We start from the raw sequence: 19,878 nt of genomic DNA on the forward strand, positions 1-19,878 counted from the left end.
ATCATGACAAAACATTAAAATCACCTCCTCCATTTGTTTTTCCACCTCCTTTGCTTTTCGAGCCCTCTCTTTTTCAAGCAGTTCCTTTTCTTCTGCGCATTTTCTTTGAGCTTCTTCTTTCAATTTTCTTTTTTCCTGTTCGAATTTCCTTCTCTCCTCTTCAAATAGTGTACGTTCCTCTTCAAGGTGTAATTGTCGGGGTTGCTCTTCTTGCCTTTGACATTCTATCTTTTCCTTTTCCTCTCTTAATTCTTCGCTAATATTTCGCGTTCTTTCCTCTTCCTGAAAATGTAGTATGAAGGAGTTAGATCCTGAAAAGATAGATTTGCCAAGGATGATTTCCTTGCTGGAGAGAAGCTGAAAAATAGAAATGGTTTCATGTAAAATTTTATCCGAGACCCTAAAAAAGACACGGATTTTATATGTCAAAGAGTTTGGCCACAAAATGGTGGAAACCTCAGTGTGCATTTTCAGCCAAAAAGTTGTTTTTTTTTCAGCGCAGAAGTTGCAAACCCTCATCACTGAATATTATTGTAGCCTAACAGCCGATTATTACTTACAGGTCCCCTATATGTCTTACCACTGGAGCCAAACTGGTCCTACCATCAGATACACCGGAAACAAAAAATAATAGGTGCACCAACTACCAAAAGTTACAAGCCCCTCATTGCCGAAGATGATTATGAGCTAGCAGCCGAATGTTTCTTAAAACTCCCCTATGTCTTACAATTGGTATCGGCCTATTTTTGGTTTCAGTGTGTACCTTACTACTAAAGTTGTCAACCTCTTTAAACTTTCAAACTGATATATCTCACGAAGAAATTTTTGTACCGAAAAATGAATGATATACACTTTGATCAGCTTATCAAAAGCTATTGACTGCCTTCAAAAAAAAATCTATCTGTCTTACTTCAAAAGTTGACTTTTCTGCCGTAGGCCGTTTCTAACGTCATCACTTAGAAAGAAGCAAAGGATAAATTACAATTTCTCTAGCAATGAGAGAACTTTTAAAGCTTAAGAGGCACACCTGACATCATTTCTCTATCGCAATCCCAAGTGTGAAAAACCGAATAATAAATGTAACTGAAATCACGAACAGAAATGGATAGAAACAATAGATTGTTTGCTCCAGGCAAGAATTCTACGAAGCTGTCCAAAATGCAAAGCCATATTCATCATTCCGGCCTAAGGTCTACACTTTCCGTAAAAACTGCAAAGGTTAGACCCTTACCACTTTCTAGGAATAAGCTGAAATCGGGGTGCTAGAAAAAAAAACAACAAAAAACAAAAAACACGACAAAACCAAAGTGATCGGAGACCGTAGGTAATTAAATAAAAAAACAAGTTTTTTAAATGAAAGTAAGGAGCGACATTAAAACTTAAAACGAACAGAAATTACTCCGTATATGAAAGGGGCTTTTCCTTCTCAACGCCCCGCTCTTTACGCTAAAGTTTGACTCTTTCTCTTAACTCTACATTTTAAAACAGTAAGAAACTTTAGCGTAAAGAGCGGGGCGTTGAGGAGGAAAAGCCCCTTTCATATACGGAGTAATTTCTGTTCGTTTTAAGTTTTAATGTCGCTCCTTACTTTCATTTAAAAAACTTTTTTTTTTTATTTAATTTCTGAACGTTTTTGAATCAATGCATGTTTTGATTTTGGCTCTCCGCAGAGTAATAATTAAAACGAAATTTGTATATTTATTTTTTTCGCTAAATGGCTTTCTCACAATTTTGATCGAATGATTTTGAGAAAAAAAGAGCGGGGGAGGAAGCCTAGTTGCCCTCCGATTTACGGTTAATTAAAAAGGCAACTAGAACTTTTAATTTTTCACGAATCTTTTTATAAGTAAAAGATATACATAACTTATAAATTAGCTTACGTAAAGAACTTTTGTATTCTCATGTTTTTATTACATATATGAGGGGGTTCGCCCCCTCGTCAGTACCTCGCTCTTTACACTAAAGCTTAAATTTTGTCCCAATTCATTAAGAATGACCCCTGAATCACAAAAGCCGCAGAATAAATAGTTGAAATTACTAAAAATACTTTAGCGTAAAGAGCGAGGTATTAAGAGGAGGTGAGCCCCTCATATGGGTAATAATTTCTGTTCGTTTTAGGTTTTAATACTGCTGCTTACTTCCAGCTGAAAAAAAAACTTTTTCATATTTAATTTTTCATTTTTTTTTAAGGAATGCTAGTAAATCCTGTGCTCCCTTCATGGAAATTTTCTTCCCCCATGACAAATTCCTCGATGGAAAGTTACCCCAGCATATCCCCCTCTTCTCAACCCCTGCCTCCAACCAAAAAATTCTCCTGAAAACGCCTGTACACTTCCCAATAACCATTACTATATGCAAGCACTGGTCAAAGTTTTGAACTTGTAACCCCTCCCACGGGGACTGTGGGGGAGTAAGTCGTCCCAAAAGACATAGTTATAAGGTTTTTTGACTACGCTGAATAAAATGGCTATCTCAGAATTTTGATCCGTTGACTTTGGGAAAATAATTAGCGTGGGAGGCGGCCAATGTGCCCTCCAAATTTTTTGGTCACTTAAAAAGGGCACTAGAACTTTTCATTTCCGTTAGGATGAGCCCTGTTGCAACATTCTAGGACAACTGGGTCGATACGATCACCCCTGGGAAAAAAAACAACAAAAAAAAACAAACAAATACACGCATCCGTGATCTGCCTTCTGGCAAAAAATATAAAATTCCACATTTTTATGGATAGGAGCTTGAAACTGCTACATTAGGGTTCTCTGATGCGCTAAATCTGATGGTGTGATTTTTGTTAAGATTCTAAGACTTCTAGGGGGTGTTTCCCCCTATTTTCTAAAATAACGCAAATTTTCTCAGGCTCGTAACTTTTGATGGGTTAGGCTAAACTTGATGAAACTTATTTATTTAAAATCAGAATTAAAATGCGATTCTTTTGATGTAGCTATTGGTACCAAAATTCCATTTTTTAGAGTTTTGGTTACTATTGAGCCGGGTCGCTCCTTACTACTGTTCGTTACCACGAACTGTTTGAAATGTCAATTTGCTCGGCTATTTTAACAACCGATTAGAGTGTATATATGGTCTATAGAGAACAGGATGATAATGATTAAAGATACTTCATAAGAAATATAGAAACACTACTACTGACTTCCAAGATCTTTAATTTAGGCTCATAATAGGCAAGTAATAATAATAATTAGGCAAATAATAAATGGCATGGCAGTACCATAAATACTAGTAATTCTACGAAACATTTATTTCTGCATTATGGAGGGTATCTTTTCAAAACCAACTGATTAATTCCATAGGCTTCCATCTTTTTACAATCCCTCCAACAAATTTAAAGGAGTTTCGATACCACAATTTGTTGATTTTGAACAGGCCCCATCCCCATCTTAGGATAAGAAATGTGATCACTTAGTAGTTATTTAGCCACTTATTTATGTTTCTTGTTAAAATACAAACCAGTCAATGAAAGGGGAAAATACAAAAAAAGTACATGCGCTCACAAGGAGAGATGGGTTAATATTATGATCACTCTTTTAACCATATTAGATAACTTCTATAGCCGTTTGGAATTAGAGTTATAATGATCTTCTTTTTTTTACCACAAATTCTGGCACTATTAAGCCATTATGTCAGTAGCCTTTTGCTGAAAATTTATTTTTCTTCGGCTCTTTAAAAATTATTTCATTCTTCGACTCTTTAATCCTTTGCATTTGGACAATTAAATTCATCATTTTAAAGGAATATCTTGCCGAGCTCAAATTTTTCCATGGAAACATAATTGACACTACAACAGTTGGACATTGAATGCTATAACAACTAACAAAGAGGGTCTTTACGCGCTCACTTTTATTTTAAAATGTAAGATAAATTCATAAAACAATTTTTTTCAATAGCAAGGAGTCCAGCTATAACCCCAAAATTGCAGTGACTTTTTTCCAAACGTTTCCATTATTTTGGTATAAATTCACCTATTTCATTTTTTAAATCACTTAAAAATTATCTCTTTACTAACTTGAATATTAACATTCCCATCAGACGGTTTTTACACTACATTGATTACGTTATAAATTTCTGTTCAAGCAGATATAAAACCAACATCAGAAGTGGATTCACTCCTACTTAGACCAACCGAACCCGGTTACTACATTGATTACTACACACACTACATTGATTATGCTACTATTTTCTGTCCAAGCAGATATAAAACCAACCTCAGAAGTGGATTCACTCCTACTCCGACTAACCGAATCGCGTGATTTGGTCACTTCCTCATTGGTATTAGGATCGACAATTGCAAGTGGCTTTCTCTCACTCTTTTGTTGAGGTGGCTGCTGTGTTGTGGGTGGCACTTGAAGAGGCACTTGACCATTTGTTTGAGGAAATGGTGTAAAAACTGCAAAAACAAATATGAGTGATTACGCTTTTAATTAATTCTAGTGTATCACATTTTCTCACGGCTACCTCGTAAGCATTCGGTCCAGAAGAAATTGGTGTCTGTCTTGTTTTGGTGTTTTAATCCCGTCCCCACTTAAATTCTCCGATTGCCATCCCCCAACCAAAAGAGAAGTTTCAATATATACCCTTTATAGAAACAAAAGCTAAACAGCTTGTGGATTTGTATTTTGTTACGCCATTAGACCTGTGGTAGTTCCCTCGACCTCAGGCTTATTCTATATCTTTTTTGGGATATAGGTGTATACAGGGTAACTAAGAATAAGAGGAGAATTTACATAATAAAGGGTAATTGACACTCACATGCGAGAAACAGTTACAGAAACACCAAAAAGGTAGTAAGAGCCTAGTAACATAGGAGAAAAATAACAAATTTATCTTATTTCAAGAGGAAGACGATTAAAGTCTGAATTTCCTCTGACTAGGCGTAGCCTCTTGGTACCCCTCACACAACTTAATATCTGAGAGAAAAGCATGAGCTTACGCTAAGCACTGTATTTGAGAAAAAAAACCGGAGTAGTACTGTTACGCGACGAATGGACTTGTACTGACTATATAGCGGTATGCCAGTTTGGCAATAATAAGGATTATAGTGGCACATAATTGTATCCATATTGGCAAACCCTGTGAAAAGTAAAGCTTCGAATTTGTTCATTTTATTCCAAGGAATTTTTACACAAGGCCAGAATCCAGGGGATAGCCACACCTCTAATGATGCAGAATCTCGAATAATGACAATGGTCACTCTAATGAATGGTCAGTTAGCAAAAATAGGCTCAATTTCATCAGAAATAGTGGGAAAAAATGGGAGACTGGCCCAGTTATCAACTAAATTGGAGGGAGCGATCGCTGAAGTTAAGGTAGAAAATATAAATACGCAGCGAGAAGTGGATTCTCTGAGAACTGAACTGGAGAAGATGCTACTTAAAAGGAGTAATATGGAGGCTGATTCGAAACAAACAAATGTGATTTTGTATAACATTGATCCGTCAAGACGAGCATAGACATTACTCGAAGATGTAGTTGCCACTTTTAACCAGTTTAACTATTGGTATCTCAATGTATGTTTGATATTGTAGCATTATCTGAAACTTGGTTGGAAAATGAAATTGAGTTTGAATGGTTTCGGTATTTCGGTGTCCATCGTAAGAAATCTAAGAATGGATGAACTTATGGTGGAATCGCAATTTTTGTATCTGATATTTTTTTATCTCAGCAAAAAGTCCAACGACTAAAGAGTGTTTCTTGTAATTTGATAATTACAAGTTATTGCATAAAGTATCTGCTTGGGAGGTTTGGGATGAATTAGTAATCCATCTCCCTCCGAGGGTAAGTAAGGTCCATAGCAGACGAAAGAATAATTGGGGCCGTAAAATTTGGGATATTTTTTTATTTTGAATGGAAGAGTTGGAAAGGACGGAGATGTGGGAAATTTCACTTGTTTTTCTGGGGCTTCTCCAAGTGTAATTGATTATATTTTGGTGGATATTCCTCTTTGGCATCTATGTGCAGATTTCCAGGTGATGACAGTGGTAAGTTCAGATCACTTGCCTGTTAAGGCTACTTTTGAGTAGGTTAGTTCTAAGAAACTAGCGACTAATAGTGATAGGAAGAAAAAACGCAGGGAAACTGAGGATTTAGGGATTAGAAAGGCACTGAAAGTAACAGAAGAGAAAGAGAAAAATTTTCAGAGTATGATGACGAGTGAAGAAGTTCAGCAGGAATTAAAGAAATGTTTGGTTTTACTAGGTGATGTAAAAATAGAGAAGCTGTTAGCATTAATAAAGGATGTTGTATATAAGTTAGGTTCAAAGTTAAATTGCAGAATTAAGAATGATATTAAGAATGTATTTTTTTACGATGATTGTGAAAGAAAACGCCAGGAAGTTTTAGAGGCACTGCGAAAAGCGAGGGATAGCATAGGTAGTACAGAAAATACTAGATTTTATATGGATTATAGGTTGATTCAGAATAAGTATAAGAAAATGTTGAAGAATAAGAAAAAAGAGCATGAAATTAGGACAGGAGAGTAACTGGAAAAAAATTATAGAGAAGGAGATATTAGGACCTTTTGGCGTATAGTTAAAAATTCTATAGGAGGAATAAGGGTTTGTGATGGTATTCTAGCAGTAGATTCTTGGCCTACATATTTAGAGGAGAGAGAAAATGAAGTGATTAGGGACCAAGGAGGAACTAGTTTAAGTGTAGATCTGGTATCTGCATTACGTGATGTACTTGATAGGCCAATGCAATTTGGTTGCTCCAATCCAAGTAAGTGAAGTTTGGAAGACAATGAAAGGAATGAGAGGCGGGTCTGCTCCAGGTATAGATGGAATACCAACCGCACTTCGGAAGTGGGGACGGGTGTGGCTGCTGCCTGTTATAGCAGGGATGTTTTCGGGTATTTTGAACAATGCAGAATGGCCCTTGTCTTGGGCTACGTCTGTTCTAGTGCCGTTATTTAAAAGGGGGGATAGATTAGACCATGAAAATTATAGAGGTATAAGCCTAAGTAATGTGCTTAGCAAGGTTTTTGCTAAGATATTATTTTGTAGGATAGATAGTTGGATAGACCCAAATATAATTTTATCAGATTCGCAGGCAGGGTTCAGAAAAGACTATAGTCCTATAGATCAGATTTTTTTTTTGTTTTAGGGATGAAGAGAAAACAGGTTAGGAGAAAAGAGGGCAGGCTACTTGTTGTATTTTTAGATTTAAAAGGGGCGTTTAACGGAGTGGATAGAGGTTTAATGATAGAGTCGTTGTTAGCACTAGGGCTATGTACAATTTCCCCAAGGCTATTTTCATTGTATATTACTGATTTGAAGAATATTTGATGGGCAGAAGCGCCCCAAAAATTAAGCTTTCAAGTGCAAGCGTTATGGCATTACTTTTTGCTGATGACATAGCATTAGTAGCGGAAAGTAAAGAACATTTAAAACAACTGATACATCTAGCATCTTCTTATTTAAGGAATAAAAAACAAGTATTAAACATAAAGAAGTCAGTGGTAATGGTTTTTAGGAAAAGTGGAGAATAGATAGATTCGCAGTGTCAGTTTACGTATGAAAGTAGGACACTATACTATGTAGATGAATTTCAGTACTTAGGTTGTAGGATTTCGTCAGATGGGAAATGGAAGAAACATTTCAAGATGGTAGAAAGTAAGGGAAATAGACTACTAGGATTGTTAAGTAAAAGTAGTAAAAGGAAATTAGGGATATAGGACTGCTAAAGTATGTTTTTAATGCTAGGGTTAGATCGGCTTTGCGTTACGGGGCGGAGCTTTGGGGACTTAATAAGGGGTTAAATTTAGAAGGAATAAAGTTGAGGTTTTTTAAGCGTATGTTAGGCCTTGATAATAAGTTTAATGGGTTCTGAGAGGTGATATAGGAATAAAGTGTATAAGACAGAGTAGGTTAATTAGTATGGTTAAAAGGGTGTCATCGATAGAAGATAATAAATAGGCTAGTTAAACAAGCATTTTAATGATGCTTTAAGATAGGAGGAAGGATTCGTGGCCAAATCAGGTGAAGAATATATTAGACCGTGCAGGGCTAGGGAATTGCTGGAATGAGGGAGGGGGCATGGGAGAGATGGTAGGGACTGTATCTAGGTTGGTTGCTACTAGGCTAGAATCTCAGAGGTTAAGGTTTGGCAAGCTGAGAAGGCCACCTCGCCGTCCCTTGGGATAATGTGGAGGTCAAGGAGAACTTGGGCGAAGAAATTTACCTGAAAATGGGACTGGCTCGGGATGATTTGAAATGGGTAATTCATGTAAAGGGGAATTTTATGCCTCTTGGAGAATGTAGAAAATATTTAGGAAAAAAATAGATTGAGGGATGGTCCTTACAGTTGCCCTATGTGTGGAGAGATGGATGAGTCTTTGCATAATTTCTCAGGGGATTGTATGGAGTTGAGGGAGTTGCACTTGGAAATATTTGGTAGAGAGGTTGGGGGGAGAGATTGAATTTGGAAATTTTGAGAAGCATGTCCAACTTCGTATTACAGCAGAAGTAGTATATATCCAAGCTTTAGCTGTATTACAAAGTTTTATCAAATAGTTTGTGGTAAAGAACTGTAGTAAGGAGCGACCCGGCTCAATAGTAAACGAAACTCTAAAAAACGGAATTTTTATACTAAAAGATACATTAAAAGAATTGGATTTTTATGCTGATTTTAAATATTCAAGTTTTATCAAATTTAGTCTAACTCATCAAAAGTTACGGGCCTGAGAACATTTGCCTTATTTTGGAAAATAGGGTGAAACATCCCCTAAAAGTCATAAAATCTTAACGAAAATCACACCATTGCAGTCAGCGTATCAGAAAACCTTACTATAACAGTTTCAAACTCCTATTTACAAAAATGTGGAACTTCGTATTTTTGCCAGAGGACCGAATCACGGGTGCTTGTTTATTTTATTTTTTTTTCTGTTTTTTTCCAGGGGTCATCGTATCGACCAAGTGGTTTTAGAATGACGCAAGAGGGCTCATTCTAACAGAAATGAAAAGTTCTAGTACCTTTTTAAAGTGACAAAAAAATTAGAGGGCACCTGGGCCTCCTCCCACGCTCATTTTCCCCCAAATTCAACAGAGCAAAATTTTGAGATTGCCATTATTGTTCAACATAGTCGAAGAACATAATAACTATGTCTTTAGGGATGACTTACACCCCCATAGTCCCTGGGGGAGGGGCTACAAGCTAAAAACTTTTCAGGGGGATTTTTGTGCTTTTTTTTTGGGGGGGGGGGGGTATGTGGCAAGATCTTTCCTTGGAGGAATATGTAATGGGGGAATAGAAATTCAATTAAGGGGGTGCAGGATTTTCTAGCATTGTTAAAAAAAACAATGGAAAAAAAATATGAAAAAGGATTTTCAACTGAAAGTAAGGAGCAGCATTAAAACTTGAAATGAACAGAGATTATTACGTATATGGTTCTTCTCCTCCAAAATACCTCGCTCTTTACGTTAAAGTATTTTCAGTAATTGCAACTATTTATTCTACAGCCTTTCTGATTCAGGGGCCATTCTTAAAGAATTGGGACAAAATTTTAGCTTTAGTGTAAAGAGCGAGGTATTAACGAGGGGACAAACCCCCTCATATACATAATAAAAATATATGAATATAGAAGTTCGTTGCGTAAGTTAATTCTTAAGTTACGCATATTTCTTACTAATAAAAACGTTCGTTTTAAAGTAGCCTTTAAGTTAACTTAACCGTAAGTTAAGGTCCTTATTAAGTAACCGAAACATTGGAGGGCAACTAGGTTTCCCCCCACCCCATTTTTCTCAAAATCGTCTGATCAAAACTAAGAAAAAGCCATTTAGCCAAAAGAAAGAATTAATATGCATATCTCATTTCAATAATTTATGTGCGGAGGGCCAAAATCAAACAAGCATTAATTCAGAAACGTTCAGAAATTAAATAAAAAACAACTAGTTTTTTTGCCCCGCTCTTTACGCAAAAGTTTTTTACTGTTTAATAAAGTACAATTGAGAGAAAGAGTCAAACTTTAGCGTAGAGAGCGGGGTGTTGAGAATCGAACAGCCCCTTTCATACACGGAGTAATTTCTGTTCGTTTTAAGTTTTAGTGTCGCTCCTTACTTTCAGTTAAAAAAACTAGTTTTTTTATTATCTAATTTTCCGCAATAAATTGTCAGGGCTCGGTAGCCTGTCATTAATCAAACACATTTTAAATATTTCCACCAAATAAAGTGTGAAAACTCCGTTGTGACTGATGTCTGCTAAGTCAATTTCCTGTTCTTTCTTCAAGTGAGTAGACTTAAAAACATTTAATTATCCATCTTTTTTTTAAAACAGTACAAAAAAAATTGAAACTTACTCTGTGCAGGATTTTTTGACTGGGAAAACCTCGGCTGAACGAATGGCTGACTTTGATTAGCGTATCTAGGAAATTGAGGCCGACTCTGAGGAATTGCAGCAGGGAACTAGAAAAAGCAAGAGATAATTGTTATCGTTCGAAAAGTACTAGAAAAAAAGAAAAATATGAACACAAGAAAAACCTTAAATTCCTCTTACTACTTTATCAAATATATCTTTGCTCTACCACGCCCACGTAATTACGCCTGCTCCTCTTCTATCCCTATCAGTTCAAAGCTTCATTCTTGATCTCCAGCAATAGAGTTCAAATTTCCTTTAAACCGTTTTTTATAGCCTCTTCGCACCTAGTTCAGGGATGACCTGGTTTTTGTTTGGTCCCACAAATAAAGCCAAAATAATCAATCTCAGGCTAGGCAAAATCCATCATCCATTAAATTTTTCCCGGCCATCTTATACTTTCTTGTAGTATATTCCTAGAAATTGGGATGGCACCAAATTTTCCAAATATCTTATTACTAAACATACGATCAGTCAAATATAGACCTCAAACGATCTTCGACAATCGATCTGGAGAACATTAAACAAATCTTTCTCGACCTTTCGAAGCATCCATGTTTCAGACTCAGACCTAACCCTTGACATTACCGCGGCTTCCAATGTGCAGACCTTTAATATCTTCATATTCTTCCAAAGCTTTTCCAGCTGCGAAAAAAATAACTTTTTATATGGCTATTCTACTTTTCACATCTTCACAGTTAAGATGATTAAGCTTCCCTTGATTAAGCTTCTCATTACCTAACATCACCTTATCACCCTCATTTGTTTCAATTCTAAGCGACTTCGGTCTTCTTAATATTAAATTTAAAACCTATTCTTGCAACTTGGACTCTCAAAACCTTCACAAGTTCATTAATTTTGCTAGTACTTCATATCTAGAACAATTCAATCAGGTTGATAAAAAAAAGATAAAAAAAAATATAACTAAAAGAAAAACAAGAGTGATAAAGAGAAAGATTGTGTGCATTGAAATACTATTAGGAAAGTAGAAAAACACAAGCACCAAGTCAACCGGGGACAACACAGCCAAACACACTTTTCTTCCACCCCCAATCTCTTTAAAGTTTCACTCTTCACCCCCATCCCCAATTTTTGAAATGTAAAATTATTCCAACCCAAATTATTATCGAATATGGAAAGGAAAGGAAATTATCATGTGGCAATAAAGACTTCTGATACAACAGAGACAATAAATCATCGATTGATAGCAATAATGTTATACTGATATAGGCAAAATTTAGATACAACACTATCTAGCATTACTTTGTACACGCTTTCTGGTGGTATTAAATAAAAAATAAAAGAGTTTTTTTTAAATGAAAGTAAGGAGCGACATTAAAACTTAAAACGAACAGAAATTACTCCGTATATGAAAGGGCTTTTCCTCCTCAACGCCCTGCTCTTTACGCTAAAGTTTGACTCTTTCTCTTATCTCTACTTCTTAAAACAGTAAAAAACTTTAGCGTAAAGAGCGGGGCGTTGAGGAGGAAAAGCCCCTTTCATATACGGAGTAATTTCTGTTCGTTTAAATTTTTAATGTCGCTCCTTACTTTCATTTAAAAAAACTTGTTTTTTATTTAATTTCTGGACGTTTTTTAATTAATGCATGTTTTGATCTTGGCTCTCCGCACATAAATAATTAAACCAAATTTGCATATTTTTTTGTGGCTAAATGGCTTTGTCATAGTTTTAATCCGAAGATTTTGTGGAAAAAGCAGAGAGGGAGGAAGCCTAGTTGCCCTCTAATTTTTTGATTACTTAAAAAGGACACTAGAACTTTTTAATTTTTTTACAAACATTTTCATTAGTAAAAATATACGTAATTTACGAATTAACTTACGTAATGAACTTCTATATTCGTATGTTTTTATTGCGTATATGAGGGAATTCACCCCTCGTCGATCCCTCGCTCTTTACAATAAAGCTTAAATTCTGTCCCAATTCCTTAAGAATGACCCTTGAATCACAAAGGCCGTAGAATAAATAGTTGAATTGCTAATAATACTTTAGCGTAAAGAGCGAGGTATTACGAGGAGTTAAACCCCTCATGTGCGGAATAATTTCTGTTCGTTTTAAATTTTAATGCTGCTCCTCACTTTCAGTAGAAAAAACTTTTCATATTTTTTTTCACTGTTTTTTTTTTAAATAATGCTAAAAAAATCTTGCGCCCCCTTCATTGAAAGTCTCTTCCCCCATGAGAAGTTTTTCCATGGAAAGATCCTCCCACGTAACCTCCTCCACACCACAACTCTCCCTTCCAAACCAAAAAGTCCCCTTGAAAACGTCCGTACACTTCCCAGTAACCATTACTATATGTAAACACAGGTCAAAGTTTGTAACTTGCAACCCCTCCCACGGGGACTGCTGGGGAGTAAGTCGTCCCTAATGACATAGTTATTAAGTTATTCGACTATGGTAAATGAAATGGCTATCTCAGAATTTTGATCTGGCGACTTTGGGGAAAAATGAGCGTGGGAGGGGGCCTAGGTGCCCTCCAATTTTTTTTGTCACTTAAAAAGGGCGCTAAAACTTTTGATTTCCGTTAGAATGAGCCCTCTCGTGACATCTTAGGACCACTGGTTCGATACGATCACCCCTGAAAAAAAAAAAAAATAAAAAATAAACACGCATCCGTGATTCGTCTTCTGGCAAAAATTGCGAAATTCCACATTTTTGTAGATAGGAGCTTGAAACTTCTACAATAAGGTGCTCTGATAGGCTGAATCTGATAGTGTGATTTGTGTTAAGATTGTATGACTTTTAGAGGGTATTTTCTTCTATTTTCTAAAATGAGGGACATTTTTCTCAGGCTCGTGACTTTTGATAGGTAAGGCTAATCTTGATGAAAGTTATATATTTAAAATCAGCATTAAAATGCAATCTTTTTTATGTAACTATTGGTATCAAAATTCCAATTTTTAGAGTTTTGGTTACTATTGAGTCGGGTCGCTCCTTACTACAGTTCGTTACCACGAACTGTTTGATACTCCGTTTTGTCGTGCAATATCTCTCTGCTGTATAAATTAACAATACAGCTTTATCGCAATGGCATGTTGGCCCCTTTTGTGAAAGTGAAATCTACTGTAAAAACCGGAAGAATAAACTGTCGACTTTTGTCTTAGCTGTACGGCCACCATCACGCACATCTTCCTCGTGGTAATCTTCATCATTAAAAAAAAAATCATTACTTATTTAACTCAATCACAACTTTTAACTTGACAGGTGTGTTCTCACATCAACAGACTTCTGGAAAACACATTGAAGAGGTGCCCACGTAGTGGCCTGAAACATATGCAAGTCATGGAGCGAACCAACTAGCAAGCAGCGTTACCTTGATGGTTGAAAGAATCATTTTTACCTATCCCGGCGTTTTTTAAAGATTATTATTTGGTCAGATTCATGTGTACCACAGAACAGAAACTCAATGAGCTTCGCTAAGCAGGACATATTTCGTGATTATCATAGACTACTGAAACTGATAATGAAATACTTTGAGCCAGGTCACTCGAACTTACAGGAAGTAGTTACAGTCTTTAGTTGTATTGAAAGAAGTCTGAAGCACTTTGAATTACATTCCCCCTTTAACTAGTGAAGGAGCTAAAAAAGTTAGCACAAGTATCCGTCCATTATTGTCCAAATGAAAAAATGCTGTATTTCCGAAATTTCTCAAAAAGCTACAAGTTCGCTAATATTCTATTTTCCAAAATGAAACAACTGCAATTTGCGCAAAACCCCTCTAAGAGAGCTGGCTATAAACGTTCGCATTCTTAAGAATCAGTCACTGAAATAACCATTGCTGGGGACGATAGACTTAAAGCAAGGAAAGATGCCTCTTCCACAGAGGTTGTTGAGTTTCTTGTGGTCCTAAAGCCATTGGATCGCAAATCTGCTATTTCTATTAAAGAATCGAATGCGTGTCGTCAGTTTGCAAGTTCATGTCTCTTCAGTACAAGAGCGTTTTTGCCGACAGCGGTCAAGCCAACGACTGCCCACCCACTGCAGTACAAACGCCATGCCCAGAAAAAGGAGCTACAACCACCAGCCCCCCAAAAAGCAAAAAAGGGGGAAAAATATTCAGTAAAGCCCTAATCAATTACCTCGCTTGGTCGTTACCATGTAATTAAAATTTCAGACGTTGGTTTATAATTATGTTGAACGGGAGTCAGTTTAAATGATCAAAGTAGAGCAAAAAGTTTGAAACACTGCGTTTGAGCCCTAAGATAAATCTTGTCTATTGCCGGGAAAACCATGATTACAAACTGTTACAACACAGTAGAAAAAGACCCCGAGCACTGTCCTCCACTTTACTTGTAACCATCTTAGTAGCAAAAAGGAAGGGCAAGAGTGGCATATCTAGTTTTAGTTTGACCTTTGCCGTAGTAAATTTCACCCGACAGGACTAATTTTCTACCGGCAAGTCTCTCAGACAAACTGCTTTAAATAGGCGTTTAATTCATTTTTCTATCCACCATACATTCAGCTCCAAAAAATTATTTCTTTCAATTGTTTTTCTTCAAATTTGAAAAAGTGCAGATACGACCTTCTTGATATCAATTACCGAAATACAACTAGAAGAGACAACAACAAGAAATTTTGCTACAAAAAGGAAAAAGAAAAAATAATAAATTATTGCAAGGCAGTACAGACTTCTGATGCAACAAAAGCCTAAAATTATGCTGATGTGAATATAAACTATGAGAATCCAAAGGGGGTAAGTTATTTAAGAAAATAAATAACTTAACAATTTTGTGTTTTCGATTGTTATTAACGGATTATAGGTTAAAAGTTTTCTCTGGGTTTCAGGACAAGAAAAATGCGATCCTGATGTAAAGAAAAAACAAAAAAAAACAGACAAGTTTTTTCAACTGAAAGTAAGGAGCGACATTAAAACTTAAAACGAACAGAAATTTCTGTTCGTTTTAAGTTTGGTTTAGTTATTTATGTTCAGAGAGCCAAGATCAAAACATGCATTAATTAAAAAACGTCCAGAAATTAAATAAAAAAAACAAGTTTTTTCGATTCTGATGTAAAAAAAAAACAAAAAAAAACAGACAAGTTTTTTCGACTGAAAGTAAGGAGCGACATTAAAACATAAAACTAACAGAAATTTCTCCGTATATGAAAGGGGCTGTTCCCTCCTAAACGCCCCTCTTTTTACGCTAAAGTTTGACCCTTTCTTACAACTCTACTTTTTATATCAATAAAAAAAACTTTAGCGTAAAGAGCGGGGCGTTTAGGAGGTAATAGCCCCTTTCATATACGGAGTAATTTCTGTTCATTTTAAGTTTTAATGCTGCTCCTTTCATCCGACTGGAAAAAAAAAGCTTTTTCATATTTATTGAAAGCCATTGTTTGAAAGCTACAGATTCAAATTATTATATTTAATAAAAGGAGACATAGAATATTTTTGAAAAAATATAAACTTCTTATAATCTTGAGAGCCAAATAAGATGTAAATAGGGGAATTGAACTAACCAATTGAACTTTTTAAAAATTCTTTTTTAATTATTTTAAGGCTAGGTTAAACATATATCTACCACATTATGCTTTAGTGCTTTGGCCGAAGTGATTAGCCTACTATTTTAGCCTCTCCCACCCCATATTCTTTACCATCCTCATTGGTTAATAGCTTCCCTTATTAGTTGACATAAAAAGAGATTTGATCTTTTCGAGAAGAATTCACATGCAATCTTCTAAATAATTAGAGACAAATAATTTCTCAATGGTTAGAATACAATATGCTTTTAATATAGGCTACTTATGGATGTTCAAAGAGAAAAGTGCTAGGTCTAACCACCAGCAATAAGCATGGCATAAAGTGGTTTAACATGAACCTCAACAGAAATTGCTTCGATAGATTTACAATTAATTGATTTAGTTTTGTCAAGTTAAACACTCAAATTTAACAAGAGAGTAAGAAATGCTTAAGGTAAGCATTAATTTAGTCAACCTAGTCAGGGACTTAAGAACTTAAGGACAGGGGCTCTTACCTGATGTTGTTGAGGTATTATTTGAGGAATCAGTTGAGGGTACGAGTTCAGGTAGGATAAGTACACCATCTAAATAAAAAAAGAAAATAAGACACATTTTAAAGACATAAAAATCTCACAAATCGTTTACCTATTGCAACTATTAGATGAAACAAGAATTTTTGTTTCAAACAGTTCGTGGTAACGAACTGTAGTAAGGAGTGACCCGGCTCAATAGTAAACGAAACTCTAAAAAACGAAATTTTGATACTAATGGATACATCAGAAGAATCGGATTTTTATGATGATTTTAAATATATAAGTTTAATCAATTTTAGTCTTACCCATCAAAAGAGTAAGACTAAATTTTAGTCTTACCCTTTTGGGGTAAGATTAATTAGGTAGACCATTAGGGGGTGTTTCCCCCTTTTAGGATGAAACACCCCCTAAAAGTCATAGAATATTAACGAAAATTGTACCATTGCGTTCACTGTATCAGAAAACCCTACTGTAGAAGTTTCAAGCTCCTATCTACACAAATGTGGAATTTTGTATTTTTTGCCAGAAGACCGATCACGGGTGCGTGTTTATTTGATTTCTTTTTTCATTTTTTTTCAGGGGTGATCGTACCGACCCAGTGGTACTAGAATGTCGCGAGAAGGCTCATTCCAACATAAATCAAAAGTTCTAGTGCCCTTTTTAAGTGACCGAAAATTTTTTTTTCCAAAGTCAACAGATCAAAATTTTGAGATAGCCATTTGGTTCAACATAGTCAAAAAACCTAATAACAATGTTTTTGGGGACGACTTACTCTCTCACTGTACAAGGGGGAGGGGCTGCTAGTTACAAAATTTGACCAGCGTTTAGGTATAGTAATGGTTATTGGGAAGTGTAAAGACGTTTTCAGAGGGATTCTTTTGGTTGGGAGGGGGGTTGAGGGGAGGGGGTTACGTGGGAGGATTTTTCCATGGTGAAATTTGTCATGGGAGAAGATAATTTCCATGAATGGAGCGCAGGGTATTCTAGCAATATTTAAAAAATAAATAAATATGGAAAAGTTTTTTCAACTAAAAGTAAGGAGCAGTATTGAAACTTAAAACGAACACAAACTATTACGCCTATGTGGGGTTCATTTCCTCCTAATTACTTCGCTCTATACGCTTTACGCGAAAGTAAGGAGCGACATTAAAACTTAAAACGAACAGAAATTGCTCCGTGTATGAAAGGGACTGTTCCCTTCTCAACGCCCCGCTCTTTACGCTAAAGTTTGACTCTTTCTCTCAATTCTACTTTATTAAACAGTAAAAAAAAACTTTAGCGTAAAGAGTGGGGCGTTGAGAAGGGATTCTGTTGTCTTTGATAAAATCACAAGGATACTTTTCAAAATTAAAGGGAAGAGCCCTCCATCTAGTTTATCCTACCGATTGGTTAGGTTTCAACTAACTTAATTTAAACATTTTGATTTAATTTTCACTGTCCTTAGGACTTAGTCACTGAGTGTACTTAGCTGCTTAGCCTAGTACTTATCTAGTGCTGAAAAACATCCAATTCCCGCGTAGCAGGACAATTTTCTGTTTTTACTATTTGGTGTATTCGGAGATAAATACATTTAGGCGTAATACCAATCTTATGGCATATCGAAAGAAATATCGCAGAATAGTTTTCCAACCACAAGGTGTACAAGCACCATTAATAACACGCTACAGCAACGATACACAACAAAAACAACAACATGCGTCTTAGAAAGAAGTTTAAGTACCGAAAAGACATCACATCACATCACATGACATCACAAAGACATCACATGACATCACATGAAAAGACATGACATGAAATCACCGAAAAGACCATACTCACCTTTTGTTCCTCTTTTCGCAAAGAAACTAATTTTACACAAGTGACATTTACAAAAAAATCTTCCACATGGTTATCAAGTGAATTAAAATATTTGTTACCATGGATAATTAGTGACTGAAAACTATGGTTGGAAAAAAGGGAAGAAAATGGAAATCCTATCTTAAGGGGTGGATATTAGGTTTTTCGGGATTAAATCTCTCTTATAGCTTAGAAAATTCCAAAGTGACGAGTCGAAAATTCATGAATGTCTGATAGGAAACAGAAAACCTAGGAGCGTGAAAAATAAATTGAAAAAAATACCAATACAATTCCATTATAATTCCGACATATTTAAGAATAAATCAAGGTAGAAGTAATCCTTGAGATCCAAGGTTTCACACCCACTTTTTTCACTTTTTCAGTTCAGATTTAAGCAAAAAGTTATGATTTTATTCCTCCACCCCCCCCCTGTTTCAATTTTGCAATTTAGACTTGAGAAAAGACTTGATTCAAATATTAATTTCAATTAGAATCCTAAGACTATATACATAAGAAATGATTAGCATAAAATGGTACTTTTAATAAAAAAAATATTCGAAGTCTTTCTCAATCCAACTTGAAAGCAAAATAGTTTAGCCAACCACTCATGTTAAACTAAAAATTCAAAAAGGGTTGTCACTTCTTTCAGGTGTTTGGTGTTTTTGGAGGAGACAGACCTTTGAATAGACTCCGAAAATAGGCGAACCATACAAAAAAAGTAGTCAAACAACTCCGAGGTTTCCGGGAGAGACTCGTATACCCGAAGGCACCCTCCCTCCTCTTATCTCTGATATCAAAGTCTGTCACTAAAATAAAAATATGTTAATTCAAAAATCCATTCTGGTTACGTCAATTGAAGCAGAGCTGTCATTTTCGAGTAGCAGCACCGTCTTTGCTCGATTTTACTCTCTTACTCGTCTTTCTCTTCCCTCCTCAAATCTGTGAAATCAAAGTCTGTCACTAAAATAAAAATATGTTAATTTGCAAACCCGTTTTTGTTATGTCAATTGAAGGAGAGCCATAATTTTTGAGAAGCAGCACCGTCTTTACTCGATTTTTACCTATCAAAAGCCAACGACACGAGGGTAGTGTTTCCAAAAAAATACTCTTTATTTCCAATAGTGACAGGTCTGACTCAAACATTGAAAGCTTCACAGTTGCTCACAGTTTAGAAAAAAATAACATAACATATTTTTTTGACAATCACACATCTAAAAGAAAACTTTTCAGGATTACAAAAGAGCCTACTTGCAACGATAGTCTCAAAACTGAATTAAATGTTAGTTCTATTATTTATAAAAGCCTTTAACCGTCACCAGCCAGGTCTTTCGGGTCTTTATTTCTCTGCCTAACTAAAATATCAACAGGTTTACGACTTCTCTATTAATTTCCTCATTTGTTATTTTCACATTATATTTATTTCTCTTGCGAATATACGTCTGTGCCGGGCGCTGTTCCCCATACATATTACATTTGTTTCTTGCACAGTACATATTACAGTACATATAATATACAGAATTTTAACAATATTACCTGAGCCTGTGCTTGGTCAATCGGGAGTCCTGTCTGGAAAGGCATAGCATGGGCAAGGAAGGGCGGACTTCCAGGTGCTTGTCGTTGATACGCATTTTGCTGATAGGGAGAACCCATTGAAGGGCTTACTAAAAAAAAC

The 19,878-nt window shown here is 35.8% G+C and overlaps 1 protein-coding gene across 1 annotated transcript in view; it reads right to left on the minus strand.

Moving 5' to 3' along the window:
- The window catches only part of LOC136025011 (histone-lysine N-methyltransferase, H3 lysine-79 specific-like), a 469,133-nt gene that overhangs the window by 54,714 nt on the left and 394,541 nt on the right, over positions 1-19,878 (minus strand). The window contains exons 10-14 of the mRNA XM_065700640.1: positions 19,740-19,867; positions 16,353-16,421; positions 10,307-10,412; positions 4,221-4,402; positions 25-357 (exon numbers count right to left, since the gene is read on the minus strand). Of these exons, the coding sequence (XP_065556712.1) occupies positions 25-357; positions 4,221-4,402; positions 10,307-10,412; positions 16,353-16,421; positions 19,740-19,867 (818 nt within the window). The remainder of the gene's footprint in view (positions 1-24; positions 358-4,220; positions 4,403-10,306; positions 10,413-16,352; positions 16,422-19,739; positions 19,868-19,878) is intronic.

Source organism: Artemia franciscana, chromosome 1 (genome assembly GCF_032884065.1).
Source record: "Artemia franciscana chromosome 1, ASM3288406v1, whole genome shotgun sequence".
Lineage (NCBI taxonomy): Eukaryota > Metazoa > Arthropoda > Branchiopoda > Anostraca > Artemiidae > Artemia > Artemia franciscana.